This window comes from Chelonoidis abingdonii, chromosome 15 (assembly GCF_003597395.2).
Source record: "Chelonoidis abingdonii isolate Lonesome George chromosome 15, CheloAbing_2.0, whole genome shotgun sequence".
Classification (NCBI taxonomy): domain Eukaryota; kingdom Metazoa; phylum Chordata; order Testudines; family Testudinidae; genus Chelonoidis; species Chelonoidis abingdonii.
Window position 1 is genome coordinate 4795639 of NC_133783.1, and position 25204 is coordinate 4820842.

At 41.5% G+C, this 25204-nt stretch overlaps 1 protein-coding gene across 17 annotated transcripts in view; it reads right to left on the reverse strand.

Moving 5' to 3' along the window:
* Positions 1 to 24952, reverse strand: part of KCNMA1 (potassium calcium-activated channel subfamily M alpha 1) — a 902086-nt gene extending 877134 nt beyond the window's left edge. For all 17 annotated transcript variants that reach the window (XM_075072755.1, XM_075072754.1, XM_075072751.1 and 14 more), the window contains exon 1: positions 24594 to 24952. In XM_075072755.1, coding sequence (XP_074928856.1) covers positions 24594 to 24911 — 318 coding nt within the window. In that variant the 5' untranslated portion in view covers positions 24912 to 24952. The remainder of the gene's footprint in view (positions 1 to 24593) is intronic.
* Between the last annotated feature and the right edge of the window lie 252 nt (positions 24953 to 25204).

The window sequence follows — 25204 nt, forward strand, 5'->3', positions numbered from 1 at the left end:
ACAAAAAAACGAAGAGAGATTCGATAGCAAAGGCCTGATTGAGTTCTTAATGCAGATTATTGTTTGTACTTCTTATCCTTTTATATCAAAGTTTCTTTTGAAAACTGGTGGGAGTTTTCTTTCCTAGTAGGCAACAGGGGAAGGGAAACCAAGGCTGTGGGCTATTTCCTATTGCTTTTCAGGGAAAAAAACAGGCTACGGGGAAAGAGAAAAAAGAAAGATCCACCTATGTATCAGGTATCTCCTGTCTCCGCTCACGGCAAATGGCAGGCACGGGGAAAAGGCAAAGCCAAGCTGTTGGCATATTTGCATCTCAATTGTCCTGAGGGTAGAGAACGCTTATCTCTGGAAGCAGAGAAACCCGGTTTCGTAATCGCACAAAGGCTAGCCCAAGAGAGCAAGCCTGGGAAGGAAAGGGGGAAGAGGGTTTCTCCCCTGACTATTTAGGCATCCAAGGATTGGAATCTGGGGTCCAACGAAGGGTTTGGGGACACCACAGAGAGGAAAGGGGGAATTCAGGCCCAGCATCAATTCCTGATGGTGGCAGCGGGAATATCCAACTGGTAGTGAGCTGGGGGAGTTTCAGGTAAGCCCCAGATATTTGGACCAGCCAAAAGTCCGGTATTGGGACAGGACCAGATGTGGACGCCATAAAAGTTCAGGTCTGGGACTGGGAGCAGATGTCACAAATTCTTCATTCTGGACAAACACGGATAAAAACAAGATGGTTTTTTAATGATCGCATTGACACTAGTCGCAGCCAATTAACTGTTACAGGAATATTTCGTTACATAAATCTGGGTGGAGCCGAAAATCCTCCAAATTATCCACAGATCAATCGTGGAGGAACTCAAAAAGCCTTATGATATGAGAACATGTCTGGCCAAGGCAGCCTTATCCGCTCCCCATAGTAGGTAACTTTTCAACGCCGCATTTTTTTTGCAAGATATTTGGTATGTTGCAGCTGAGGCATTGCACGAAGGCATTGCACGAACCAAACGATCTGCCTCCTGCGGTGGGTATTCTCAGGAGAGAGATATCAATCCATTGTTACCTTGTAAAATAGGAAGTAAAAGGGGGCAGACATGGCGATTTGCTACTGGGCCAGCGGGGGGATGGGAGGAGGGATAACCGCGAACGAGTTTGCCAGAGTCTGGCAAAGCAGGATTCTTCCCAGCTACCAAGCAACTGCGCTGCGGAGGGTGAAGTAGGGTGATCACTAGCAGCGATTGAATGATAGGACCATGTGCGTTGGTGGATGTGAAAGTGGGGGGTTGGGCTTTGCAGGTTTCTCTTAACAGGAGCAAGGCATCATATAGACGACTGGTTAGTATGAACGGCGGAAGAAGTCAAACTTTTAAGCTTACTTAACATCGCGCGTTGAGATGTATGGTTGGCCGTACCTGCGTCGTGTGTGTGCAACCAGTCACACAGACACTGAATATTTAAACGAATACAAAATGCGAGCCGTGGTATAGGATCAATGTGCTCGAAGGTGGATAGTGTTCTAGTGAAAGAGTACTATCATTGATCTGTAAAAAGGTATCTTTCCACATACTTATCACCTTGGTTTGCCTTCCCCAGAGCAGCTGACATTTCTCTGCAGTCCTATGCATCAAACGAAGGGCGGCTCTGAACACAGCGGAGGAAGAAGAAGACGCGAGATAAATGTTCACAGAAATTACTGAAGTACACAACAATGAGAAGGCGATAAACAGAATGATGGAAGGATGGTAGGAAGTACAGGAAATAGATCCAGGAACGATCTGAGAGGGCTAGGCAGGAGACACAACGTGGGAGACTGCACAGCTACGCTGCGTGCTCAACGATACTCCTCCAACGCATGGTGGATCCAGGCGAGCAGCGCAGTGCAGAGTGCCGCTGCAAGCCTGTATAACACTCCCTGCAAGCCCACGTCCCCCATATCTCCCTCACCAGACAATGTAAGAAACGCGTGGGGGAAGGCTTCTCACCCGCCTACTCCCACACCTGCAGCAGTTCAAGAAAAGGCTGTAATTACGCTACAATGTGCTTAATGGCTTCTCCCTTCCCCTCCTTCCCAAAGCAACAGCAAGCCAGGGATACCTTCTAATTCTCTGCTTTTCTTTTATAGTTTCCTTTGAATAAAGAAAAATACAGTCAAAAGGGGGGGGTGGGTTGCTTACAGGGAAAGTAGTAAGGAAAAACACATGATTTTACACATGCAAATTACTTTAATGAATAATAAATGATTTCTAAAACGAGACCTGAATTAATTTCATTCGCCAACCTGTACAAAGGGGGAGGGGGGTTACCTTTACACTGAATAAGTCCATCAGTGCGGAGGGTTCATCAAAGGGAAGCAAACAGAGTTCCACACACCGTACCTCTGGCCGTGCGAACCGTTTTCAAGGTTCCTCTGAGCGCAGCGCTCCAAGATGTGGCTCTTCTAATCGCCCTGGCCCATGGCTGCTCCGTAGCTCAGCGACCAGGTGATTGCCTCAGCACTCCGCACCAGCCAAAAATGTCCCCCTTAGTCTCACAAAAGATTGTGGAGCACAAACAGCAAGCACAATAGCAAGCGGAGACATTGGTTTGGCTGAGGTCTGACGAGTAATAATGATCGCCAGCGACCTTTAAAAGGCACAAATGCCACATCTAACCACCATCTGGCACTTTGCTCAGCCTGTAGTTGAACCACTCCTCGACCCTGTCCACAGGCTGCCAGTGTATGGCTTTCATGAGCCATGTCATCAAGGGAGCTGGGTCACCAAGGATACTACAGGCATTAAACATCCCCCAGACGGTATATTTCTGGTCTGGGGAAGTAATTCCTTGCTGCAAGCCGTTTAACAGACTAAGTGCTCCTGAAGACGCGAGCGCATGAACGCCTCTGGCCATCCCGTGGATGTGGGTGAAACGTCCTGTGTGTCCACGCAGTGCTTGCAGCACATTGAAAGTACACCCTGCGGTTTACCGTACTGGGGCACACTGGCGCTCTGGGGCAAGATAGGGATATGGGTTTCCTCGTATGGCCCACCCACAGTTGGAAAAACCCATGCAGGAAGGCCTCCACTATACCGCAATCGTTACCAAAGTCACAACTTTCGTAGGCAGCAGCTTAACGACGGCTTCTGCTACTTGCATCACTGGCACCCCCACAGTAGATTTGCCCACTCCAAATCTGATTTCCGACTAGACGCGGTAGCCTGTCTGGCGTTGCAGCTTCCAGAGGGCTATTGCCACTCGCTTCTCCACATGTGAGGGCTGCTCTCATTTTGGTATTAATGGCGTTTCAGGGCAGGGGAAGCATGTCACAAAAGTTCTAAGAAGTGCATCTTAACGCATGCGAAAGTTTCGCAGCCACTGCGAATCGTCCCACATGCGTTAACACAATGCGGTCCCAATCCTGTGCTTGTTTCCGTGCACAATTCAGCATTCAATGGGGAGAAGATAGCCCCGTTAATAGCAGTAGCTCCAAAACGCTGGGCACAGCGGTATAGGAGATTCGGCCTCCATCTCACCCATACGTTGTCCTCACTGCCGCTCAGCAATAGCTATGCCTCCTCCTCTCCTCACTGCTTGCAGTTATTGTCAGTATAGTCAGCACAAGAGTACGCGAGGTGTTGACAAACGGTCAGGATAACTGTTGTGATCTCAGGGCCAATGATGCTGTGCTATGCGTTGGCTCAATGCACTCGGGAAAAAGGCGCCAAGGGTTGTCTGTGCTTCACAAAGGGAGGGGGAGGCTGTACCCAGCACCACCCGGGGGAATGTTTTCAGCCCATCAGGCACTGGTGGCTCTCACCCGGAAGTTGGGAACTATGGGATGCTGAGGAACGCTACCACAGTGCACCGCTCCTGAAATCGATGGTAGCTTTGGACCATGGACGCAAACAATCGATTTCGTGATCCCACTGTGGACGCGCTAAACCGATTTTATTAGATCTGTTTTGTAATATCGGTTTAAGCTAATTCGAAATAATCGTGCAGTGTAGACGTACCCTAAGAAACCTGGTATTACCAGATGCTGAATATCATAGGCAATGATATATGAACCACACTTTGATCTGTAAAAAGTAAAACTGGAATAAATATTAAGGGACACTGTCAAAATTAGAAAGAATATATTGGAAATACCCCCATTCTTTTAGGTAGGTACAAATAACCATTTTTTACAAGTTTCCAGTATGTATGCTGTTTAATTTTTGCACTCCTCCCACAGGGAAAAAAAGCAATTTCATTTTTGTTTGCAATCTCTTTCCCTTGCAAAGACTTTGAAGCACTGGGGATTGGAGATGCCCGTTTCTTTAAGAACACCATAATCTTGCCCAGAGAAATTATGAAAAAGGATTTTTCTTTATTTTTACAAAGCCCAAGAACAATAGAAAATGTTTTTACAATAATCTACATTTTGGGGAAAAACTGAGTTGTTCAGCAATTCAAAACTATAAAATGATTGTGCTTGAAGAACAAATTTCCAAATTCTATGCAGCTGGACTCTTTTCTATGAACTATCTAAAATACTTTGTTATTTCCAATGCATCATTAATACACTAAATGTATTTAATCCATTCTGAAAACAAGATACAGTTCCCTAGGTTTTCTTAAAATAAAATTTAATAATAATAATCTCAAGTGTTTAAAACAGAATATTACATGAAGTCTATTTGCCTTCATAAATGCTGCTCTGAACAAAAGCAGACTGATTTTTGAGCTAGGTTGTTCATCATCTGCCTTATATCAAACAATGACATTATGGATTGTACAATGTATTTCATGTTTATTTTGGCTCAGATCATTTCACCTGTTCTCCTCCCCCATCATTGTTAGCATCAGCTCAAAAGTCAAATGGGTACATTTTAGATACAATTCATGTATTATTAATTATTATCTCTAGCCTTGTCTCCCAGGCTTTCAAAGAAATAGAACATCGACAGGCACCTTCAATCTTTCCTTTCTTGGTTACAAAAGACAGAACCTTGACACTGAGATATTTTTCTCTTAAGAACAGAATACTACATTCACGAATAATATCTGGGAACAGCATGAGTTCTTCAAAGTAACTAATAGTACAATTAACAAGCATATATTTACTGGAAACCCTCACGTTCCAGAAGTAGAATTATTTTTTGGAGATGTACACATGCTTTAAGAAATGAGTACTCTCTCTCTCTCTCTCTCTCTCTCTCTCTCTATATATATATCAAACCTTTAGCACAACACAGGAATCAACTCTCTCCTTTGAGAGATGTGACAAATAGAAGAAGAAAAAAAAGATGTTTACTTATCTATAAGAAAAAAATACCTTTACCAACTGAGGGAAAAAATTAGATACTTTTACATGGTGTTATGCCCTATTTATGCAAATAAACTGTATGTATATAAGACAGTTCAAGAATTCTCTTCAGTATGAATAGTCTTTTTATTACAGCAGCAGAGCAGTGCTCATCCAAGCACATCCTAAGAATGTTTACATATATAGGCAGCAAATACTGTATAACATGCATAGCATTGTGACACAGAATCTCTTCTTATGAAATAAGAAATGACTCCAATCTATTGAGGAGCTCATGTCTCCTTGTAAGTAAATAAATTAAATCTCATAACCTACAGTAACCAAAGCCTGAATTTACACCAAAAATAGGAATTTTAATGGTTTAGTCATTTTTATAGGCCTTTTTGGTGTATTAGCAGTATCTAGTTGCAGTACAACATTGCACTTGCTGATATCAAGCAGGTGGTGGTGTTACTCCACTAATAGTTTAGTGCTGCATTACTTGCACCCTCTGAACTTCCCATGGTTTTCACCAGGGTTTGCATTTTTGAGTGGGCCAATGTCTTTTACTCCACTGTAACCACGTACTGTCCCACATGCTTAGGGTTGTCCTGAGAATTTTGAGGAGGGTTAGCAATATAATTCTTTGAGATATAAGAAACTCAGGTGATTTGTTTTATGTAAAAAGAAAGGAGTCCACCAGGGTGGAGAATGAGGGGAGCTTTCATGTACATTCTGGTGAATTTTAACACTTTATAGTTCTTTGTAAAATGAAGATGATAACCTACCATCCAGATAGGGAGGGATCTAGCTGGTATTACAGTGGCCTCTGCATGAGGGAAGAATCTATGTTCTAATCTTGACTTTGCCACTAAGCTGCTGAGTGGACTTGAGCAGGCATAACACAGAGGTACCCAGAAAGGTATATTATACCTGTGTCCAACAATCCTCACAATACGTTCCTGAAGGGGGTCATGTCAGTTCTCTGCTATGAACTAGCTGATCATCATAGTTATTGTGAGCTGTTTGTAAAGGAAATATTTTAAGTGATATATAAAATGTAGAATATTATGTTCTAAAACTGTTGGAGATGAGCCACATCACCTGAGGCAGAGTGGGGTCTCAGCTAACTCAATCAAGAGCGAGAACATTCAACATCTTTCAACCCAGCCAAGCCCTGTGCTTACAGTCTGGACCAGCCGCAGGCCTAATCATTTACAAAGGCCACGTCTATACGACGCGCCATTTCGGCGCGTTAAAATCGAAAGCTCGGGGTTCGATATATCGCGTCTCGTCTAGACGGGGATATATCGAACCCAGAGAGCGCTTACATCGATTCCGGAACTCCACCAAAACAAACGGAGTTCCGGATTCGACATGGCGAGCCGCGCACATCGATCCCGCGCGGTGAAGACGGGTGAGTAACTCGATTTTAGATATTCGATTTCAGCTACGCTATTCTCGTAGCTGAAATTGCGTATCTAAAATCGATTTTCACGCGTCGTGTAGATGGGGCCAAAGACAAGAGAAGCCCAAGAAACTATTCTGGCCAAAGGACCTTCAGGGCTGAGCTGAAGTTAATGAAATGCCTGGTTATTAATGGAGACAAAATGTCTGGGACACTGTAACAGAAGGAGAAAGGGCCCAAGATGTTACTAATTATGGGGAGATACTCTGCTAGTGAGAGTGTGTCTCCAGAAAAGTGGATCCCAGATCTCTAGATTAGACGAGCACCGTGTGCAATACCTTATTCAGACAAGAAAGTAACATGTTAATAAATATAGGGCATAGATTGCATGTTATGTTTTTCTTTTACCTGTAACCTTATGTTTCAAAATCATTTTATATGCTTTTATTTAATTCTTTAACTCAAGCTTGTTAAATATACTTCAATTTGGTTTTCCTATAGAAACATGTAAGTGCCTTGTGCTAAGGAGGATGTTGAAATGAGTTGAAGCCAGTAACCCAAGGTGCACCACTTCCATAGAGGCAATGTATTGATGTACATTGTGGGTTTCAAGAAGGTAAGGGACTGGGCACTCAAGGGTAACAAAGTGGGATTCATAAATTGCTAGCCAGTCGAGGGCAACAGCAAGGCTCGTGGTAGTCTGAAGTGAAGCACTTAAAATGCTGGTAGCTGGTAGTTTTAGACCTTCCACAGGTGGGCACAGATAAGATTCCCTGAAGCTATATGCAGGTAGTGGCGATTCACCCCAGACACCTGGGTTACCCCCGTAAAGTGTCACAGCAAGTCACTTCACTTCTGTGTCTCAGTTTCCCCTCCAATCCTTTGTCCATCATGTCAATTTAGGATTATGAAATGCTGGAGGCAGGGACTGTCATTAGGTGTATATACTTGCCTAACACAGTAGGGCCCCCCCAATCTCAGTGAGGTCTGTAAGCACTACTGTGATACAAATAGTACTTAGATTCTCTGCGTAACACCTTCAAAGGATGAGCCTAGGAGCTTATATTCATAAATTTGCTAGACACTAAAAATCATGGACTTAAAAGAGACATTTATGCCTTATTATGGACAATCTATAAATTCACCCATATCCGTGACTGCAAGAGATATTACCTGGCCACTTCACCTGGAATGGTCCTTTAAGCAGTTATCACATATTTTACGCTAAACAATCCATTCCACCTTGTATTTAGCTATGACACTCTGGGTATGTCTATACTGCAATAAAACCTGTGGCTGGCCTGTGCCACATGACTTGATCTTGCAGGGCTTGTGCTAAAAGGCTGTTTAATTGTGGTGTAGGCATTTGGGCTCTGACTGGAGCCTTGGCTCTAGGACCCTAGATCTCAGGCTGCAGCCTGAGTCCAAATGTCTATACTGCAAATAAACAGCCCCTTATCCTGAGCCCTGTGAGCTCAAGTCAGCTGGCATGGGCCAAATGCAGGTGTCTAATTACCCACAAAAGCTTATGCCCAAATAAATCTGTTAGTCTTTAAGGTGCCACCAGACTCTTTGTTGTTTTTGTGGATACAGACTAACAGGGCTACCTCCTGATAATTGCTGTGTAGACAAACAGTCTGAGTACATCTCCCAGACCTGAAGAAGAGCTCTGTGAAAGCTCAAAAGCTTGTCTCTCTCACCAACAGAAGTTGGTCCAGTAAAAAATATTATCCTTAGCCACCTTGTATCTCTAGGTTCTTTTTGTATTTCTAGATCCCCCAAACAGGTTGGGATGTAGCTGAGGGCTGTGAAGACCACAAAGGCCAGCTTTGAATTCAATGAGTACTTTGTGTATGAAGGGAATGAACATGTTGGGCCTCTTTTATAGCAGCATTTTGAAGATCCTGGTTTTATTTGAGGGTCAAATTCATCTTTGTGCAATGGAGGCACACAACATCTATGCATCTCTGACTTCCTATTTTGAGGGCTTAAGTGATGCAATGGCTTTGTGATGTCCCTCTGCATAGCAGTGAAATCCATCAAAAAGGAACACAGAATGGCATAGCAGTGTTACCAACTCTTATAATTTTATTGCAAGTCTCAAGATATTTTATGTTGTCATACACTCACATTTATGGAGTTGTGAAGATGTGAGACTCTCCCCATTTAAGAGCTAAAAACTCATTTTTGTTTTTATGGTTGTGGAGAAAAATTTGAAAATGTGAATCAAATGTACCTACCAAGGCTCGGAAATCAGAGGACAAAAAAAGAACCCATATTATATTATTTTTTTTCTTGATTTTTAAGCAAATACCATAGTTTTTTAGGCTTGATTCATAATTTTTCAATATCTGAGGTTGGCAATACTGTAGAACTGAAGAGACATAGTACAATTTCTGGCAATTAGCTGCTGTACAAATGAGAAACATGGAATCTATGCATGAGTAAACAAATATGATAGCAGGCACATAACATAACTGGGTGACTATATTAAACATATTGATTGGATAACAATAGAGCATCTATGTTTAGCATTTATAATATGTGGAGGCAAACACAATATTAAAAAACACAATGGATTTGTGGTGTGATTTTCCATAAGAACAGCTATACTGGGTCAGATCAGTGGTCTACCGGGCCCAGCATCCTGTCTTCCAACAGCGGCCAGTACTAGATGGTTCTGTGGGAATGAACAGAAGAGGGAAATTATTGATTGATCCATCTTCTGTCATCCAGTCCCAGCTTCTGGCAGTCAAAAAGTAGCCCCAAATAGTCCAAAAATAGCCAAAATGGCTCAGGAGTACCACCAATTTTTAAAGAGGGTATTGGGGGTAGATGATGTATCCTTAGCATTTGCATACACAGAGTTGCACTGGGTTAACTTAAATTGTTATTTTAAAGCTATTTTATTAAACTAGTACAAAAGGATACATGGATTCTTACTTCAATTTAACCCAGGGTTGATTCGACTTAGCTTAAATCATTTAGGTCTAGGATAAACCAAAACAAGCCACTCTTAAACCAGAACAAGAGTGTCTACACAGAAGTTTGCACCAGTTTAAACTAAAATTGTTTGTATGGAGACAAGCACTTAGTAGAACATCTTTGTGTTATTGACTAAAAGATTGCTATAGTTCTCTTAAGGCACAATAATTTGATTTGAGCTTTTCAGAAGTAAACGTATTAATTTCCATCAGCTCTTGGGGTGGTAAGATCAGCAAGTTTCAAGTCACCTGGAATGATTATCTCCACCGATTATAAATGACATGGCCATTGTCTTTCTATGACAGTTACACAATACATATAATGCCTATATTCCCAGAGGATCCAAAAGACAAATACAAAAACTACATTCAGGATACACCACTGAAAAGTGTTGAGCTCAGGGGTGAAACATAGCAGACACTTACCGGCCCACAGCAGCACTATTTAATAGTTAAAGTCAGTGAGGGAAGACATAACCATGACAGGAAAACCATAATAAATTCAAAACATATTTTAATTAAGTCTCTCTTAGAGATGGGCAAAAAAAATTGTCTAAAATTTTTTTTCACCTAAAAAAAAAATATATAGATAGATAGATAGATTCAGGTCAACCAAAACATTTAATTAATTCAAGTGAAATTTACCTAAATGTTTTGGTCCAAAAAACCCAAACAAACAAACAAGGAAAACAATTCTGAAATGGTTTGCATTCACATTTTCTAAACAAAATGTTTCAATTCAAAATGCATTTTTGTTTTGAATTTAACTGCATATTTTATTTCTTTTGTAAACAGAAGTTCAAACAATCTAAAAACAAAATGATTTTTTTCGAGTTTTCAGTTCAGCCACTGATGATTAAAAAAAAACTATGCAATAATGGAAACATAGGAAACTCTGAATATTAAGTATTTGAAAACAAAAACTTTAGGACCAAGATTTTTAATGATAATGGGCCTGGACCAAAACCCATTGAAACAAATGGGAATATTTCCATTGGCTTCGGTGGCTTTTGGAGGAGACTCTACAGCATTCTGTTTCTTTAATGTCACACATTGACTTTTTCACCCATCATCTCACACCAGAGCTCTTTATATACTGGATGAATTAGGAAGCAGTTGTTAAATATAGCCTGTCACTACCTGTTTCCTTTTAAGCTCAGTCTCAACATATGAGGCACATGTCTATCTCTATACAAACTGCAAAGGGTCACCAAAACCCCTAAGCCTGAGAGAAAATAAAGAGGTCATAATAAAGTAGCTATGTCAACACTAGTCAGCGACATTGTCAGAGCCCATCTAAGACATTTTTAGCGCAGCGGGGTTTCATCCAGAGTCATGCGTCTTGTCATTAAATTTTGCCAACCAGCTGGTTCCAGATGCCCATCCACAGAGTGCACTGAAGACATCAGCCAGCCTGCTACAAAAGGCTCCAGGTGTTCCCAGTGCCAGAATACAGTGAGAATATACAGGCCAGCAATAAAGACAAGCCAGTCTGCTGGAAAAATCTGGACTGAAATCCCACCCCGGTAATGCAGCAAAGAGAGATGGGTAGGAAATGTTACATATCATACATTGATAAAAAACAACGGCATGGAGATTAACAAAATGGGTCATAACTCATCTACAGTTCTCCCCAAATCTTTACCACTGCAGTTACCACATGATATTATTTAACAAGTTTGCGTCATGCTCTCTGTAGAGCAAAAAAATGAAGCAGTTCCTGACTTTAAGAACTTACAGCCTACAGTCCCAATCCTATAGGCACTCAACGGACAAAACTTCCTCCGCAGTCCTGGAAGCACTCCATACATGACACCCTGTCTCACTTAGGGTTGCCAATTTTCGTTGGACATATTTCTGGAGATTTTTAATTCCTGGGGACTCCAGGACAATCCTGGAGGCTTGGCAACCCCATACTAGGATCAGAACTGTTATCAGTACCTATGAATGGGCTGAGTCCCTAACTCCCTCCTCAACACAGATTCTCATTCAGGGTATGTGAGCTAACAAACACTTCCTGGAGTTTGAATTTATTACTAACTCAAAATCAGCCCGATCTAGGCAACTCCTCTGCACTAATACCCATTAGACAGAAGGGACACTCCCATCCCTTTATGTCCTGGCTGGAGAAAATGTGACCTAGCTGTCGGTATGACTCGGCAATAATCACCTTGAATCTTAATGAAGGGTTTTAGCACCTGAGCTGTGGTGACTGAACAAGAGTCCTGCATTCCTATACCCAATGTATTAGAGTCTGCCACTTTTTTGCAGTACCCTTGAGCTGTTTCAAAAAATGAATGTTAGCCATTTCAAAATTAAACATTTTACTCTCTTGTATACAAAAGAACATAATAAACATGAAATCCCATGAAATTTGATCTTGTAGTTTTAGCAACAAGCCACACAAGTGCCACTTTTGAAGTTTAGAATGTTACCAGAACACCTCAATGTTTTTATAACCTGGTATTACACAGGTCTCTTATCCTACTGTATATTAATGGTGGAGTGTCTTTATTTCTGCAGGCATTTTATACATTTAGTTCCAGAGATGTGTTCTAGTTTTGTACAAAACCTCTCTATTTCTGGCATAGGAGTTGAATGTAGGTCTTCTATACTTAAGCCATTACCTTTCTTTAAAGGAAAAACTGAAAGACCGCATACACCCACACGCACAAAGCACCTGTGGATAAATAACCCCCTACAGCCCATAAAGGGAATAAGTGTAGCCATTCATGTCATATTCTGTTCAGAATAATCCCCACAAATTCAACAGAATGGAGAGTACCAAAAAATACCAACCAAAAGCATTGTTCCTCACTTACCAAACTATTAAAATTATTTGAAAAGCAAACAGCTTTGAACAAAACCCTTGTTTGTGTGGGAGCCATACCTTAGCCTCTTAGGCTGAAAGAAATTTAGGGCTAGACGGGTATAAATGCTGCAGACTAATGTACCAAATGTTACTGCCTTGAAGCATTTGTAAAATTGTACATAAGCTAATCGCACATTGAGGTACACTCCCCTGAGTCTGACACTGCGACTGTAAATCGGTTTAATGGCCGATATACCGATTTAACGCTGTACCCGTTCACACAACGTCGTCATTAATATCGAGTTAAACGGCTCCTTAAATCGATTTCGGAACTCCTCCCAGACGAGAGGAGTAGCGCTAAATTCGAAAGTGATAATTCAGATTAGGGTTCGTGTGGACGGAAATCGACATTATTGGCCTCCTAGAGGTATCCCACAGTGCACCACTGACCGCTCTGGTCCGCAATCCGAACTCGGATGCGGCAGGCCAGTCAACAGGAAAACCCCGAGACCTTTACAATGACATTCCTGCTTTCACGTGTCAGCTCTAATCACCACGGGTGGCGATGCAGTTCAAATGCAAAGTAGTCCTGCATTGACTTACGGGAGATACTCGATCTGATCGCTGTATGGAGAACAAATCTGTTTGATCAGAGCTCCATTAAAGAACAGGAATGCCAAAGCGTTTGAAAAATAAACTCCAGGATACACAGCGGTGCGTGACAACCGTAACGGGAAGCCAGAGACTCAAACGGATGCTCATGGAGGAGGGGAGGGGGTAATGAGGACTACAGCTACCAGTTTCCACAGAGTCTCTGAAAACTATTGCATTCTTGGCTGAGCGCCCACATGTCTGTAGCTTAATACACGGTGTCTTGCGTGGTTCACGGAACAGCTCGTCAAGTCTCTTCCCCTCCCCCCCCAGCACGTGAAAAATAAAGAACAGAAGTAAAATAAATACTTCCTTGAGTACTGTAAATGTCACCTCTGTGTACTGAATGCTGCTGGCAGAGAGTATGCAAGGTGTTGACAACGGTCAGGATCCGTTTGTGATCTCAGGGTTCATGATTGCTGTGCTATGGCGTTGCTCAATGCACTCCGGGAGAGGCGCCAAAAGGTTGTCTGCTGCCTTCACAAAGGGAGGGGTAAGGCTGTACCCAGCACCACCCCGGGCAATGTTTTCTGCCCCATTCAGGCACTGTGCTCTCAACCCAGAAGTGGGAACTATGGGATAGCTGAGGAACAGCTACCCACAGTGCACCGCTCCTGAAATCAATGGTAGCTTTGGACCATGTACGCAAACAATTGATTTCGTGATCCCACTGTGGACGCACTAAACCGATTTTATTAGATCTGTTTTGTAATATCGGTTTAAGCTAATTCGAAATAATCGTGCAGTGTAGACGTACCCTGAGTGAGTGAGTGTGTGTGTGAGAGAGAGAGGTGTGCACGACAGGGGGAGCATGTTGAATTTATGTATAAATCAGTGAAATTCAGAGAACACTGTAAAATCAACATTTTCAAAGCAGGTGGCTAAAGTTCAGATCTTAAATTCATATTCAGGTACCTCAATAAGCGACCAAATTTTCAGAATGCTGAGTACCCAGCCCCTCCCACTGAAGAAGCTGCTGAATGCTCATCACTTTTGAAAAATCAGACCACTTATTTAGGTGCCTAAATATGAATTTAATAGCCTAACTTCAAGCATTTATTTTTGAAAGTATTGGTTTAAGTGCCACGTATCAACAAAAATAGCATACGTGCTACCTAATGCACAATTTCCCATAAAAATCATGCATACTTTAACAGAATTAATGTAAGAGTTCTATGATATTAGTGCAAAGCATAATACTGTTACAGCTATTACTAATTTAATAGTTCAGGGGAATTAAGTGTTCCATTCTTCTTCAATTCCTTATGCTTAAATACCATGTAGCATCAGACCTTTAAACAGTTGGGTAGTACTGTTAACAATGGACAGTTGTGAACTTTTTTCATCATAGAGGTGGATGCATTCCAATGAACTAAGGGTCAGATTTTTAAAGGTATTTAGGCACCTAAAGATAAAGGTGGGGCTTTTGAAAATCCATATTAACACCTACCTGATTCTTTAGGAACCTAAATATCTTTTAAAATCTGATCCTAAGAGATTTCTGTGCACAGAGTTTGTAAAGTTCTTTGTGATCTTTCAGAAGTGTAAGATATAGGGTAAAAATCCTGTTCCCTTTACTTATACAAAACCATTACCATTACTTGCACAATTAAGGGGGAAGAGGTTTTGCCTTATTATAACTTAACACATGAAGTAACTTGTGGAATGAGATATAAGTATATATGGAATACAGGGAAACAGGACTCTACAAGTAAAGGCTGTGCCACATAAAGACAGTTTAGTGCAATTGCATAATCTAACAGAATGTGAGAAATATTCACTTATACAAAAGTTAAGGAAATGCAGGAAATCATCTAGTCAAAAGGAGGGGAAGGGAGCGTTTGTATCACATATAATCTAAGGGCCAGACACTTATGTAATGGGGGAGAGGGAATGTGAATAAATAGTCTAGATGACTTAAATGGTATTATACATATGAGAAGGGTCTGCAGGATCATAACCAAAAAACTGTAACCCCACAACCCAATAGAAGCATATATTTATGATTAACAAATAGGCTTTGTAATTCAACTGACTTCAATCGCTTGTGGCCAATGGACTCAACTGAGAACAACTAACAAGAGAAGTGCATCACTCATGGCTAAGGATAAGATTTTGTCACAGAAGTCATGGATTCTATGACATTTAGAGACCTGTGTGACATTTTATGTTTCAGCTTCAGCCCCGTGACATGGGCGGCAGGAGGCTCCACAGATCTCAGGCACAGCCACAGGTGATGAGGGCTGGAGCCATTAGTTTCTCTCGTCTCTTCCCCCCCCACCCAGCCAGCTACCCTCCTTATTTTTAGTAAAAGTCACAGACAGGTCTCGGGCTTCTGTGAATTTTTGTTTACTGCCTGCAATCTGTCTGTGACTTTTATTGAAAATAACCATGACAAAATTTTAACCCATGGCCCACATAGTCCAAATAAGACAACTCTCCAGCCACTGGTAAATCAGCTCAATCAATTATGCCCAATGGAATACTCATTCAAATTCACAAAAATAAATAAATTTATCAGCATAGCTTTTCATTAAAAAAAACTTAAGATATTTAAGAAAAGCACTATATTTTGAACCATTTTATTTGAAATACAATGGCTATCATTTACAAATAGTTACTACAGAGTATGTGAACCACAACAGTATTTCCTTACATAGAGAAGGGAAATTAACTACTGCATCAGTGATGCTGTGATTACTCTTAACTTATCAATAGCAACCTTTGAATGTCTCTCCTTTTGAATTTAACAAAAAGGAGACCAAAGAGTTATCTGAGTATTAAAGTATTTCATGCATAGTGGATAGAGTGTAGAAAGGCAAAGTGCAAAGAAAAAGGTAAGACAAGTATTTAGCCACAACTTTTTGGACAACAGAAAGATGTATTCTAAATGTACTTCTCTGTACATTATTAAACCAAAGAATAAATGTGTAACATGGTGGAACGTTATCTGATGGTTTTAGTGACAAGCTATTCAAGCTCCATTCTTGTGGTTTATAATTTTACCATAGCTTCTCAGTGGCATTATGACCTCGTAATAGGTATTTGTTTATCCCGTTATAAATAATAATGAGGTCATATTGTTTGCCCATGTATTTTATATTCAGTTCTGAATATAAATTCCAGTTTTTCCATGAATACTGTATATTTGTCAAATTAGGTCAGCATTTATTTTATGCCATTAGATACACACAATTAAAGGACATAAAAGCATGAAGAAGGATTTCCCTTTATACACAATAAATGCAATCCTAGCTTATATATAATGCTTTTCGGCCATAAATCTCAAAGCATTTTACAAAGAAAGAAAAAGAAAATGGTATTATTACTCCTACTTTACAGATGGAGAACAGAGAAGTGACGTGACTTGTACAACTAGTAGCCATGTTTATTAAAATATTGGCAAGGATACATGAAACGCTGTATTTCAAATGCACCAAACTAAGGCCCAAATCCTGCAAATACTTTTGTATACATTTAACTTACTTAGTGGGAGAAGTCCCAGGTAAAATCAACAGAACTGCTTACAGTACTAAAGTGAGGTGCACACTCAAGGATTTGCAGGCTTGGGACCTAGCTGCAAACATAAGCCCTAGTCCTTCAAACTGATCCATGTGAGTAGAGACCTTTGCCCATGTATGGCTCCGTCATTGAATTCTGTGTGGATCGGCAAAAGTGCATATGCCCACCCATGATGATCACTTTGCAGGATATGGACCATGGTAGATGTACTATCAATACAGTTTCAGCACCCAGATTTTCATTTCAGGGGGGCCAAGAAGTAGTTAAAAATGTTAATGTGACCCCCCCCCACACACAAAAGTTTCTAACTTTTCTCCTGTAGTGTTAGAAACTCAAATGTAACAGCAATGGGCTAAGCAAGCACGTCCAAGATAAGTAAAATACAAAAAGTACATTAACAGTATGAATGGTGAAAACTGGATTAAATCTTTTTAAAAAATTTAGTTTTAATGATCAAAAATGTTAACAGATAAGATTTTTTTTGTGTTTTAATGTGCATAATACTCATCCAAGGCCTGGACCAAAGCCCACTGAAGTCAGTGAAACTGTTTCCAACAAATTCAACAGGCTTTGGAGCTACCAAACTAACAAATGCATATCACAGATCATCCAAAAGCAACATGGCCAGATCAAACTGAACCTTACAGCATTGCATTCAAACAGGATCACATATGCTATCTATGGGAATAAAGTGTTCCTTTCATAGATCCAAAACTGGCATATAATCTGGGACTATTAATATCTAGACTTCAAAATGGGCCCTTCCATAGCAATACAACTCCATCAGAATTGGTCAAATAAGGTGAATAAATACATTATTCCATGTGTGTGCATATAATTAATTCACCCAGATTTCGAGCTGGGATAATTATTTGACTAATATATGCATGAATAATTTGACAAATTTAACTTACTTTTAAAATAAATAAAAAAAATCACCCAAATTCAACCTCCAGCTTCAGAGACCCAAGCACTAACTGATTCTTTTGCTGTACCTCCAGTCTTCATTTTGCTCAAAAGCAGCTGGGCTTGTTCTGTGTTTCATAAAATGAATGGGGCTTTATCCCCTCCCCCCGCAACCAACCACACACACAAGCATACAGGGCCCAATTCTCCACTGCCCTACACCTTTTGTGGTCATTTATCTCTGAGCAAATAACAGGTGTAATAAGTGTAAAATGTTACTGTTCTGTTCTGGTAGAGTTTTGCACACATATTACACTGGAGTAAATGAGAACCCAAGGTATAAGGCAGTGAAGAATTGGGCTCAAATACCTCAGCAAGGTATGAGCTCAAAGCAGAAGCCATCAATTCTGTAAATGCCCTTCTACTTGCAACACATTATCTCTTGTCCCCACCTTCCTTTCAGTTCCTGAATTCAAACTTGCAGGAGAATAATGCATTTCCTTTCCTCTAAGTAGATGTTTTATATATTTATATACATACACACACACACACTATTTCCTCTGACAAGAAACTCCACCAAATGCATGTTCAGAGTGCAGCTTTTTAAGCTTTCCCTGGACAAATTTTGATTGGGAATCTGAAAACGTGAATATTCAACTTCCTGAAATTCCAGGATCTTCATACAATTCCAGACAGATAACTTTTCATCAAAGCTGAAAGGATCCCCTCCTTCTTCCCCTTAGTATCCTGCTGGAATATTCTATATTGTCAAATTCCTGGATCTAGCTAGGTCTAGGACTTCCATCCTACAATCTAGCACACTAAAATATGTCACCATTGCTGGTTTACTGCCTGATCAGGTAAAGGGGCCGCACAGGCAAACCCATAAACTCACACACAACCTCACTTAAGTCATTTGGGTTCTAAAGGAACAGGATAGGACATTAAATGTTAACTGTGGTTCCATAGTTAGCATGTTGGTCACCACATGCTCCACACTATGAAGATCTGTTGAAATAAGGAGCTTTGATGAGAGAAACTCACAATCCACTTTCCTGTGATTGTACTGAAGGGCCACAAGAGTGTCTATGTTTTTCAGTGTAGGATTCCACAGAAGACTCTCCTGTTCAGAAAATTTAGGTCGCAAGCTAGATTGATTTAAAAGGTCCTTTTAAGAGGACTTACAGCAGTGCCTCACACACATTCTCTATTGCAGACCAACATGCAACTGTTAGACAGAGGTTATATTTAGAACTAGTGAAGACTCTCAATTTTCACAGTGAATCTACATTTAGGGTTATATACTGCATGCAGGAATCCCACAGGCATCAGACTTGGGTATGTGGATCAATCAAAACAGCACAAAGCTCCTTATCACAGTTGTTGCTTCAATTGTGCTTCACTGGGAAAAAGCATGATGTCTAGTCGCTTCCATAGTAACACTTACACCAACGTGATGTGATGGGGTAATCCAGTGTTATATTAGAGCACTTCACTTTAGATTTTGATTTTTATTTTTTTCTTTGTCAAACATATTTGTTGCAAAAGCCAGTGTATGGTGCTAAGTCAGAACAGTGATTAACTCAAGGCCTGCTAAAGGGCTTTTTGTTTGCCTTTTAAAGCACTATCCAGATCTTTGATATTTTGGATTTGTGTTTATTTTTATCATCTACATTTTTAACACTGAAATTAATTTGGGAAAGAATTAGGAGCTTTGGAGACTGAAAGCACATTTTTTTCCACAGCAGACATATGGCCTGGGTGATGTACAGCAGTGTGACATCTCAATGCAGATGCCTAATTGCTGTTCTGTAATGAACAAATAAAGAATTGAAGATAGCTCTGCTCTCAAGGCCCTTTCCCTCCTTGACCTCTCTGATGACATTCACATCACAACTGGCAACCTGCTCACTAAAAACAGAACTCAGACTCACCAAGTAGTTTCATACAGTCAACCAGAAAAATGGTAATGTCTCAGTCACTATCAACCTTGGCCAGGTTTGACCTCTGACCTAAAAGCAAAATGGTCTGTAACTCACTATTAATCTCATGAGCCATCCAATCCTCTTCTGTTCCTTTGCTTCTGTTCAGTATGTATTAAAAAGAGAGAGGCAAGACAAGCTTGGTATAGGCAGCTTTGAACCGAGGACGCTCCCACCTTACTGATATGTGTATATCTGACATACAGGTATATATTTGATATATCTGGATATTTGGATTTTTTGGAGGGGTGTCCACAGATTAAGATGTCGCTCCATAAAAAGCTAAAATGTCTATTTATATGTTACATAAAGCTGATCCGAAAATGGGGCTTCCCTTCCAGGGAAATTTTTGACTTTTCATGGCAAACTTTTTCCAGTTTAGGGTTTGGTTTGTGACTGAAAATTCTAATATTTCAAGGAAAACACATACTTCATGTAAATTTTATTTTCACTGAAAATCTAATTTGCCCATCAAAAACAGCTGACATTTTTTTTTTCAACCAGCCCTAACACTATGTGATTTTTTAAAATTTACTGAAATAAGTGGCTTAAGTTAATTGCAAAGAGGAGTTTTATGGTTTGTAGTTAATAATTTCAGTCACTCACTAGGTGTGTCCCAGTGATTTGCAAGCAAATTCCCCAAAACATCTGTTTTTAGAGAAACAGCTGTGAACTCTATGGACTGGGCTGTCACAAAGACGTGCCATACCATAAGAAGCTCTGGGAGACATAATAACTAAGGCATAATGCCCTCTGGGGATCCAGGGAGCACAGATAAAGTGCCAATGCCCCACCCTTCCAGAGGGCACTCTGCATATGGTCACCTCCTCAAAAGGACTCCCATTGGGCCCAGGGGCGGCTCCAGGCACCAGCACGCCAAGCGAGTGCCTGGGGCAGCAAGCCACAAGGGGCGATCTGCTGGTTGCCGTGAGGGCAGCAGGCAGGCTGCCTTCGGTGGCATGCCTGCGGATGGTCCGCTGTTTCCGTGGCTTCAGCGGACCTCCTGCAGGCGTGCAGCCAAATCCATGGGACCAGGGACCTCCCGCAGGCAAGCTGCTGAAGGCAGCCTGCCTGCCGTGCTTGGGGCGGCAAAATACTTAGAGGTGCCCCTGATTGGGCCCACTCCCTGTCTTGCATACCCATGGAATCCCTGCGGGAAAGACATTCTACATGTCCTCTCTTTCCACTGCAAACCTGTGCAAGGGCCAGGCAATCTGATTAGCTTGTTTAGAGGTTAACTGGTATATAACCAAACACCCTGAAGGTAGAGTAGTATCATTCAGGAACACAGGCATTGCCAGTAGCAGGTCCATCTAATCCAGTATTTATCAAGTGACCAGTACCAGATGCTTCAAAAAAAGTTCCAAGAAAACCTGTAACGGACAATTATGTCCATGGAGTAGGTGGTTCAATCCTAACCTCAGACGGGTAGTGATCACTTTATGCCTTGAAGCACAAGGTATTATATCCTTTATTTTTTTAATCTCATCAAATGTAATTGTGTAAATTACGCAACACAAATGTAATTCTTATTATTCATATTTGAATCTTTTTATTGTATTGCCATACAGAATAGCAAGTAGAATGACCAATCTACCTTATTCCTATCTCATGTTCTGCCATTTTAAATACTAATTTAGGAACTGAACAGGTTTGCCAAAGAGGAGAAAAAGCAAACCATACTCAAGAACCTCTTCTTAAGTCTTAATAAGAAAACAGCTACTTACTACTTAAGATGCAGCGCTAAACACAAGACATTGAGAAACAAACAGCATTTTACAACTCTCTAAAAACAAGACTAAAGGCATCATTGCAAAAATAAAATTAAAATGTGTAACTTGTTAGATACATAACAAAAAAAAAAAAATAGTACCAGAATTTGCAGTTACTTTTCTATTGTCTGAAGTACTGATTAACACAGATCTGAATTTACATCACTCTCTCTGGCAGACTGGAAAAAAAAAAAAAAGAAATATTGCCACCTTTCAAATTGAGCCTACAGTCCAAAATAAATTGTAACTTCAACAGTTAATATAAAAAATTTACAGTATTAATTTCATATTACTATGCAAAAGTTTTGGAATTTTGAAAAGCATTCTATTGGACATTATCATTCCCTTCTCTCTTGTACCCATCCCTAAGAAAATTAAAATGCAGCCTCCACACATTTTGTATCGCATAAAGGGTTAAATACAGTGTTTAAAATTTTTTAAGTGCAAAAACAACTGTAAACACAATGCAGCTAAAAATAAAAAAGCAAGAAAAAGAACTGCAGCTCCATACAATGCATCCGCTAAAAAGAGCTAGATCCACAAAGTGAATCTGACAGAGTCCTGCAGGAATATTAAATACAAGGCTTTAAACTGGGATTCTAAGAGAAAGCATACAGCAACTGATTTGCTGCTATTGGAATAACAGGTGATGGAATTCCTGGAATCTGCATGAACTTGATGTACTGATCAGCTGCTGACAAAGTTATTCTGCTCCCTATGACTTATACATGAGCAAATTATTTAGTATAAGTCAAAGAAGTCAGAGATGAAAAGATTTATTAGAACACTGTGACCACTCCTTATGTAGATACAAGGAGTAGGATATTTTAACTCTGCCCCACCAGCAGAGAAGGAAAAGGGACATACTAGGGCTCTTCTCATGCCAAACACATGGGTCAGCCCCAGTACTTCTGCTGGGGGTTCAAAGTAGAGGACATAACATACATGTGAATGTGTGCATATTCACACGTCTATTGCGCCAGCCTTTCCCAAGTGGCCCTGGGGCATTAAGCTTGTGCAGAAGTTTAAGGGGCTTGCATTTCTCATTTCAGCTCGTATCTGTTGCAGGCTCCTTTTCTAGCATTTGCAGTACAATCACGCATTCTTAGTGCGCCCAGAACTCTCAATGAAATCAGTGGGACTACTGGGCGTGCCAGTAAGGCAGCACTAGAGGCTTGCTAATTATTCTTTACCAAATCCTTGAAAATCTGAACAAATGTAATAGGTACATCCTAAAAAAGGTGCACATCTCCCCCTGCCTGCAGAGTCCTCCACTGTCCTCCCTAACCTCTTCCACAGACAGGTCATCATGGAGCTGCTATTTTAGCTCCAAGATGTGTAAGCTTCTGGCTTACTACTTGATGAGGATTTGCCCTGCACAAGTAAATAAGCTCTGAGACAACTCAAACACAAAAGGTTCAGACTAGTGGTGACAGACAGTTATTTAACTCAATAAACACATTTGGCCTGTTTGAAATGCATGTTTAGAAGACAATTTAGATGTGCCTTTCCTAAAGACATACATGAGTTGCTTTAACTGACCACCACCTATGAACGGACTTTCAGTCCAAGGACATTTATGAAAGCACTATAACAAACAGTTTGTTAAAAGGTGGCTTGCTCTAGCTTTTGAATCTCATGGGTGAAGAAGTAGGCAATGATGTCAATCACCCCTTAGGATTTTCCATATCCTTTGTGCCTTCTGTGGCTCATCACCACCAGCAAAGGAGGGGACTAAAAATATAGAGGGGGAAACTCCAGACAAATCTAGCAACATACCCCTCTCTTGGGAATTTAGTTTTTCCTTTCACGGGTACCAGTATTTTCCAAAACACACATTTATTGTCATAAAATACAACTAAGCTCTATGAGCACACCTGACAAATCTCTCCTTCCACAAGCTCACATTTCAGTTACTTTTATTAAACAAGAAATCTCTAAGGTATCTCCCACTGCCTGGTATTTTTTTCTGTAAGTCAAACCTGAGTTAAAAGTTTCATTTTACCCAATCTATTTAATTGCCACATTTTCCACTGATAGCACAATTATTATAAACCCAGATTATTTTCAACTGAAATTAAGAGATTCTTCTTTAGGCAACTTTACCATAAACTACCCACCGCAAGAAAGATATTAATGAACTGTATCACATTTCCCAAGATGGTACATGATTACCATAATTTATAACTTTTTCCTATTTCCAGCTAAAAAAAATAACCCTCTTGTGCAGCCAGGTTGCGCCAGATCATATGTGGGGGGAGGGGTAGGTAGCACACTGTAGGTCAAAGCAAGCTAGCAACCTAGCAACCATATATTAAAAGGTGTGTGTGTTCTTGTGAGTATGTGTGTGCCAGGAATAATTAAAGCAGATATTATTCCATGTGTAATCCAAAAAAATGTGAAAAAGGAAGGGGAGAAACTCCAGTTGCCAGTCTATTTTGGGGTCTTAAATTGCCTTTCAAAATCCACTTTAGCAAATTCAAAACCTTAACACTTTCTGTCCCATTTCTCTCAAATAAAAAAAAAAAGGAATGATCATGATCATCTTTGTTTAACCATGATCAGTCTCCTAGTTTGGGTTTTGAAGAGGACCTCAGAGAAGCTGACACGTTCACAGCACTACTTCCCATATGGTAATATGTAAATGGTGGCAGGACTCTGACGCACCTTTAAGTGCTAAATCCTGAGGAAATTATAGAAGAAAATTTGATCCAGTGCAGTTACTTACAAATTCACAAAATACATTTACCACACCAAACAGAAGCCTACCAGAGGCGCTTGGTCCTGTGAACCTAGCCTCAAGAGGAATGAATTCTACCAAGTTTTTCCTTCCTGGCGACATGGAAGAAAACAACCACTTAAGTCACCAAAGAACAACCAACACCACGAACTATCCTTCCCCGAGAGGTCTCTCTAGTCTGGGGAGAGTCATCTTAGGGGCCATCTCCGCAGAACTGTCCCGCTATGTCAATGGGCAGCACTGACCTGGGCTGCAGGCAGCAGAGGGGAACTCTCCTGTCACCAGCCGCTGAAGATGGAGCCGTCTCTGGGGAAACATTTCCTAAAGTGACACCAAACAGAGCCATCCTACAATACTCAGCCGCCGCGGCTCCTCTCACGGAACCTAAAAGGCGACCCTACAAAAACACCGCCACAGCCACTGGATCAACGCGTCAGTGCACGACCCTACAATAAACACCAAACAACCCTCGCCTTCCCTCCCAGCTCCTTGGAGACCCCCTGAAATCACCCCCACGGACGGGGCACCCTCACCCCACCGCCAGGGGGAGGGGGCTCACCTTGTTTTTGACCCCGCAGTGACAGCAGACGGTCCACAGGTACTTGAGGGTCCTCCAGAGCAGGATGATAAAGAGTCCGCCAAAGAACGTGACCATGGACGAGGCGAGGAAAGCCCACCACATGCGCTGTCCGCGGCTATCGCAGGGCACCTCCATTGTCACCGGGATGATGAGCGCATCCATCTTGGGCACGCTGACCGGGGACGAGGACGAGTCCGTGTTGAGATTGCTGGCGCTGATGCTGTTACTCATTCTAATGCCGCCGCCGCTGCCTGCCGAGGCGCTGCTGCTGCTGCCGACGTCGCTGCCATTTGCCATAGCTAACAACTAGCAGGGCGCGCGGGGGCCCCGGAGAGCTCCCCCCACCTCCAGCGCCCCCCCAGACACCCCTCACCAGCCATGCCGCGCAGTCCCCGGGCCCCCCGGCCGATGCCAAATGTCCCCCTGCTGCTGCTGCTGCGGAGAGGAGATGCCCACCCCCAGCCTCCTCTTCCTCCCAGATACACGGCCCCCACCCCACCCCCCAAATCGCAACCCCCACGTCCACCAGGCTAATGCCTCGAGCCACCTGCGCCTTCTCCAAGGTACCCAGAGCTGCACACCCCCATCCC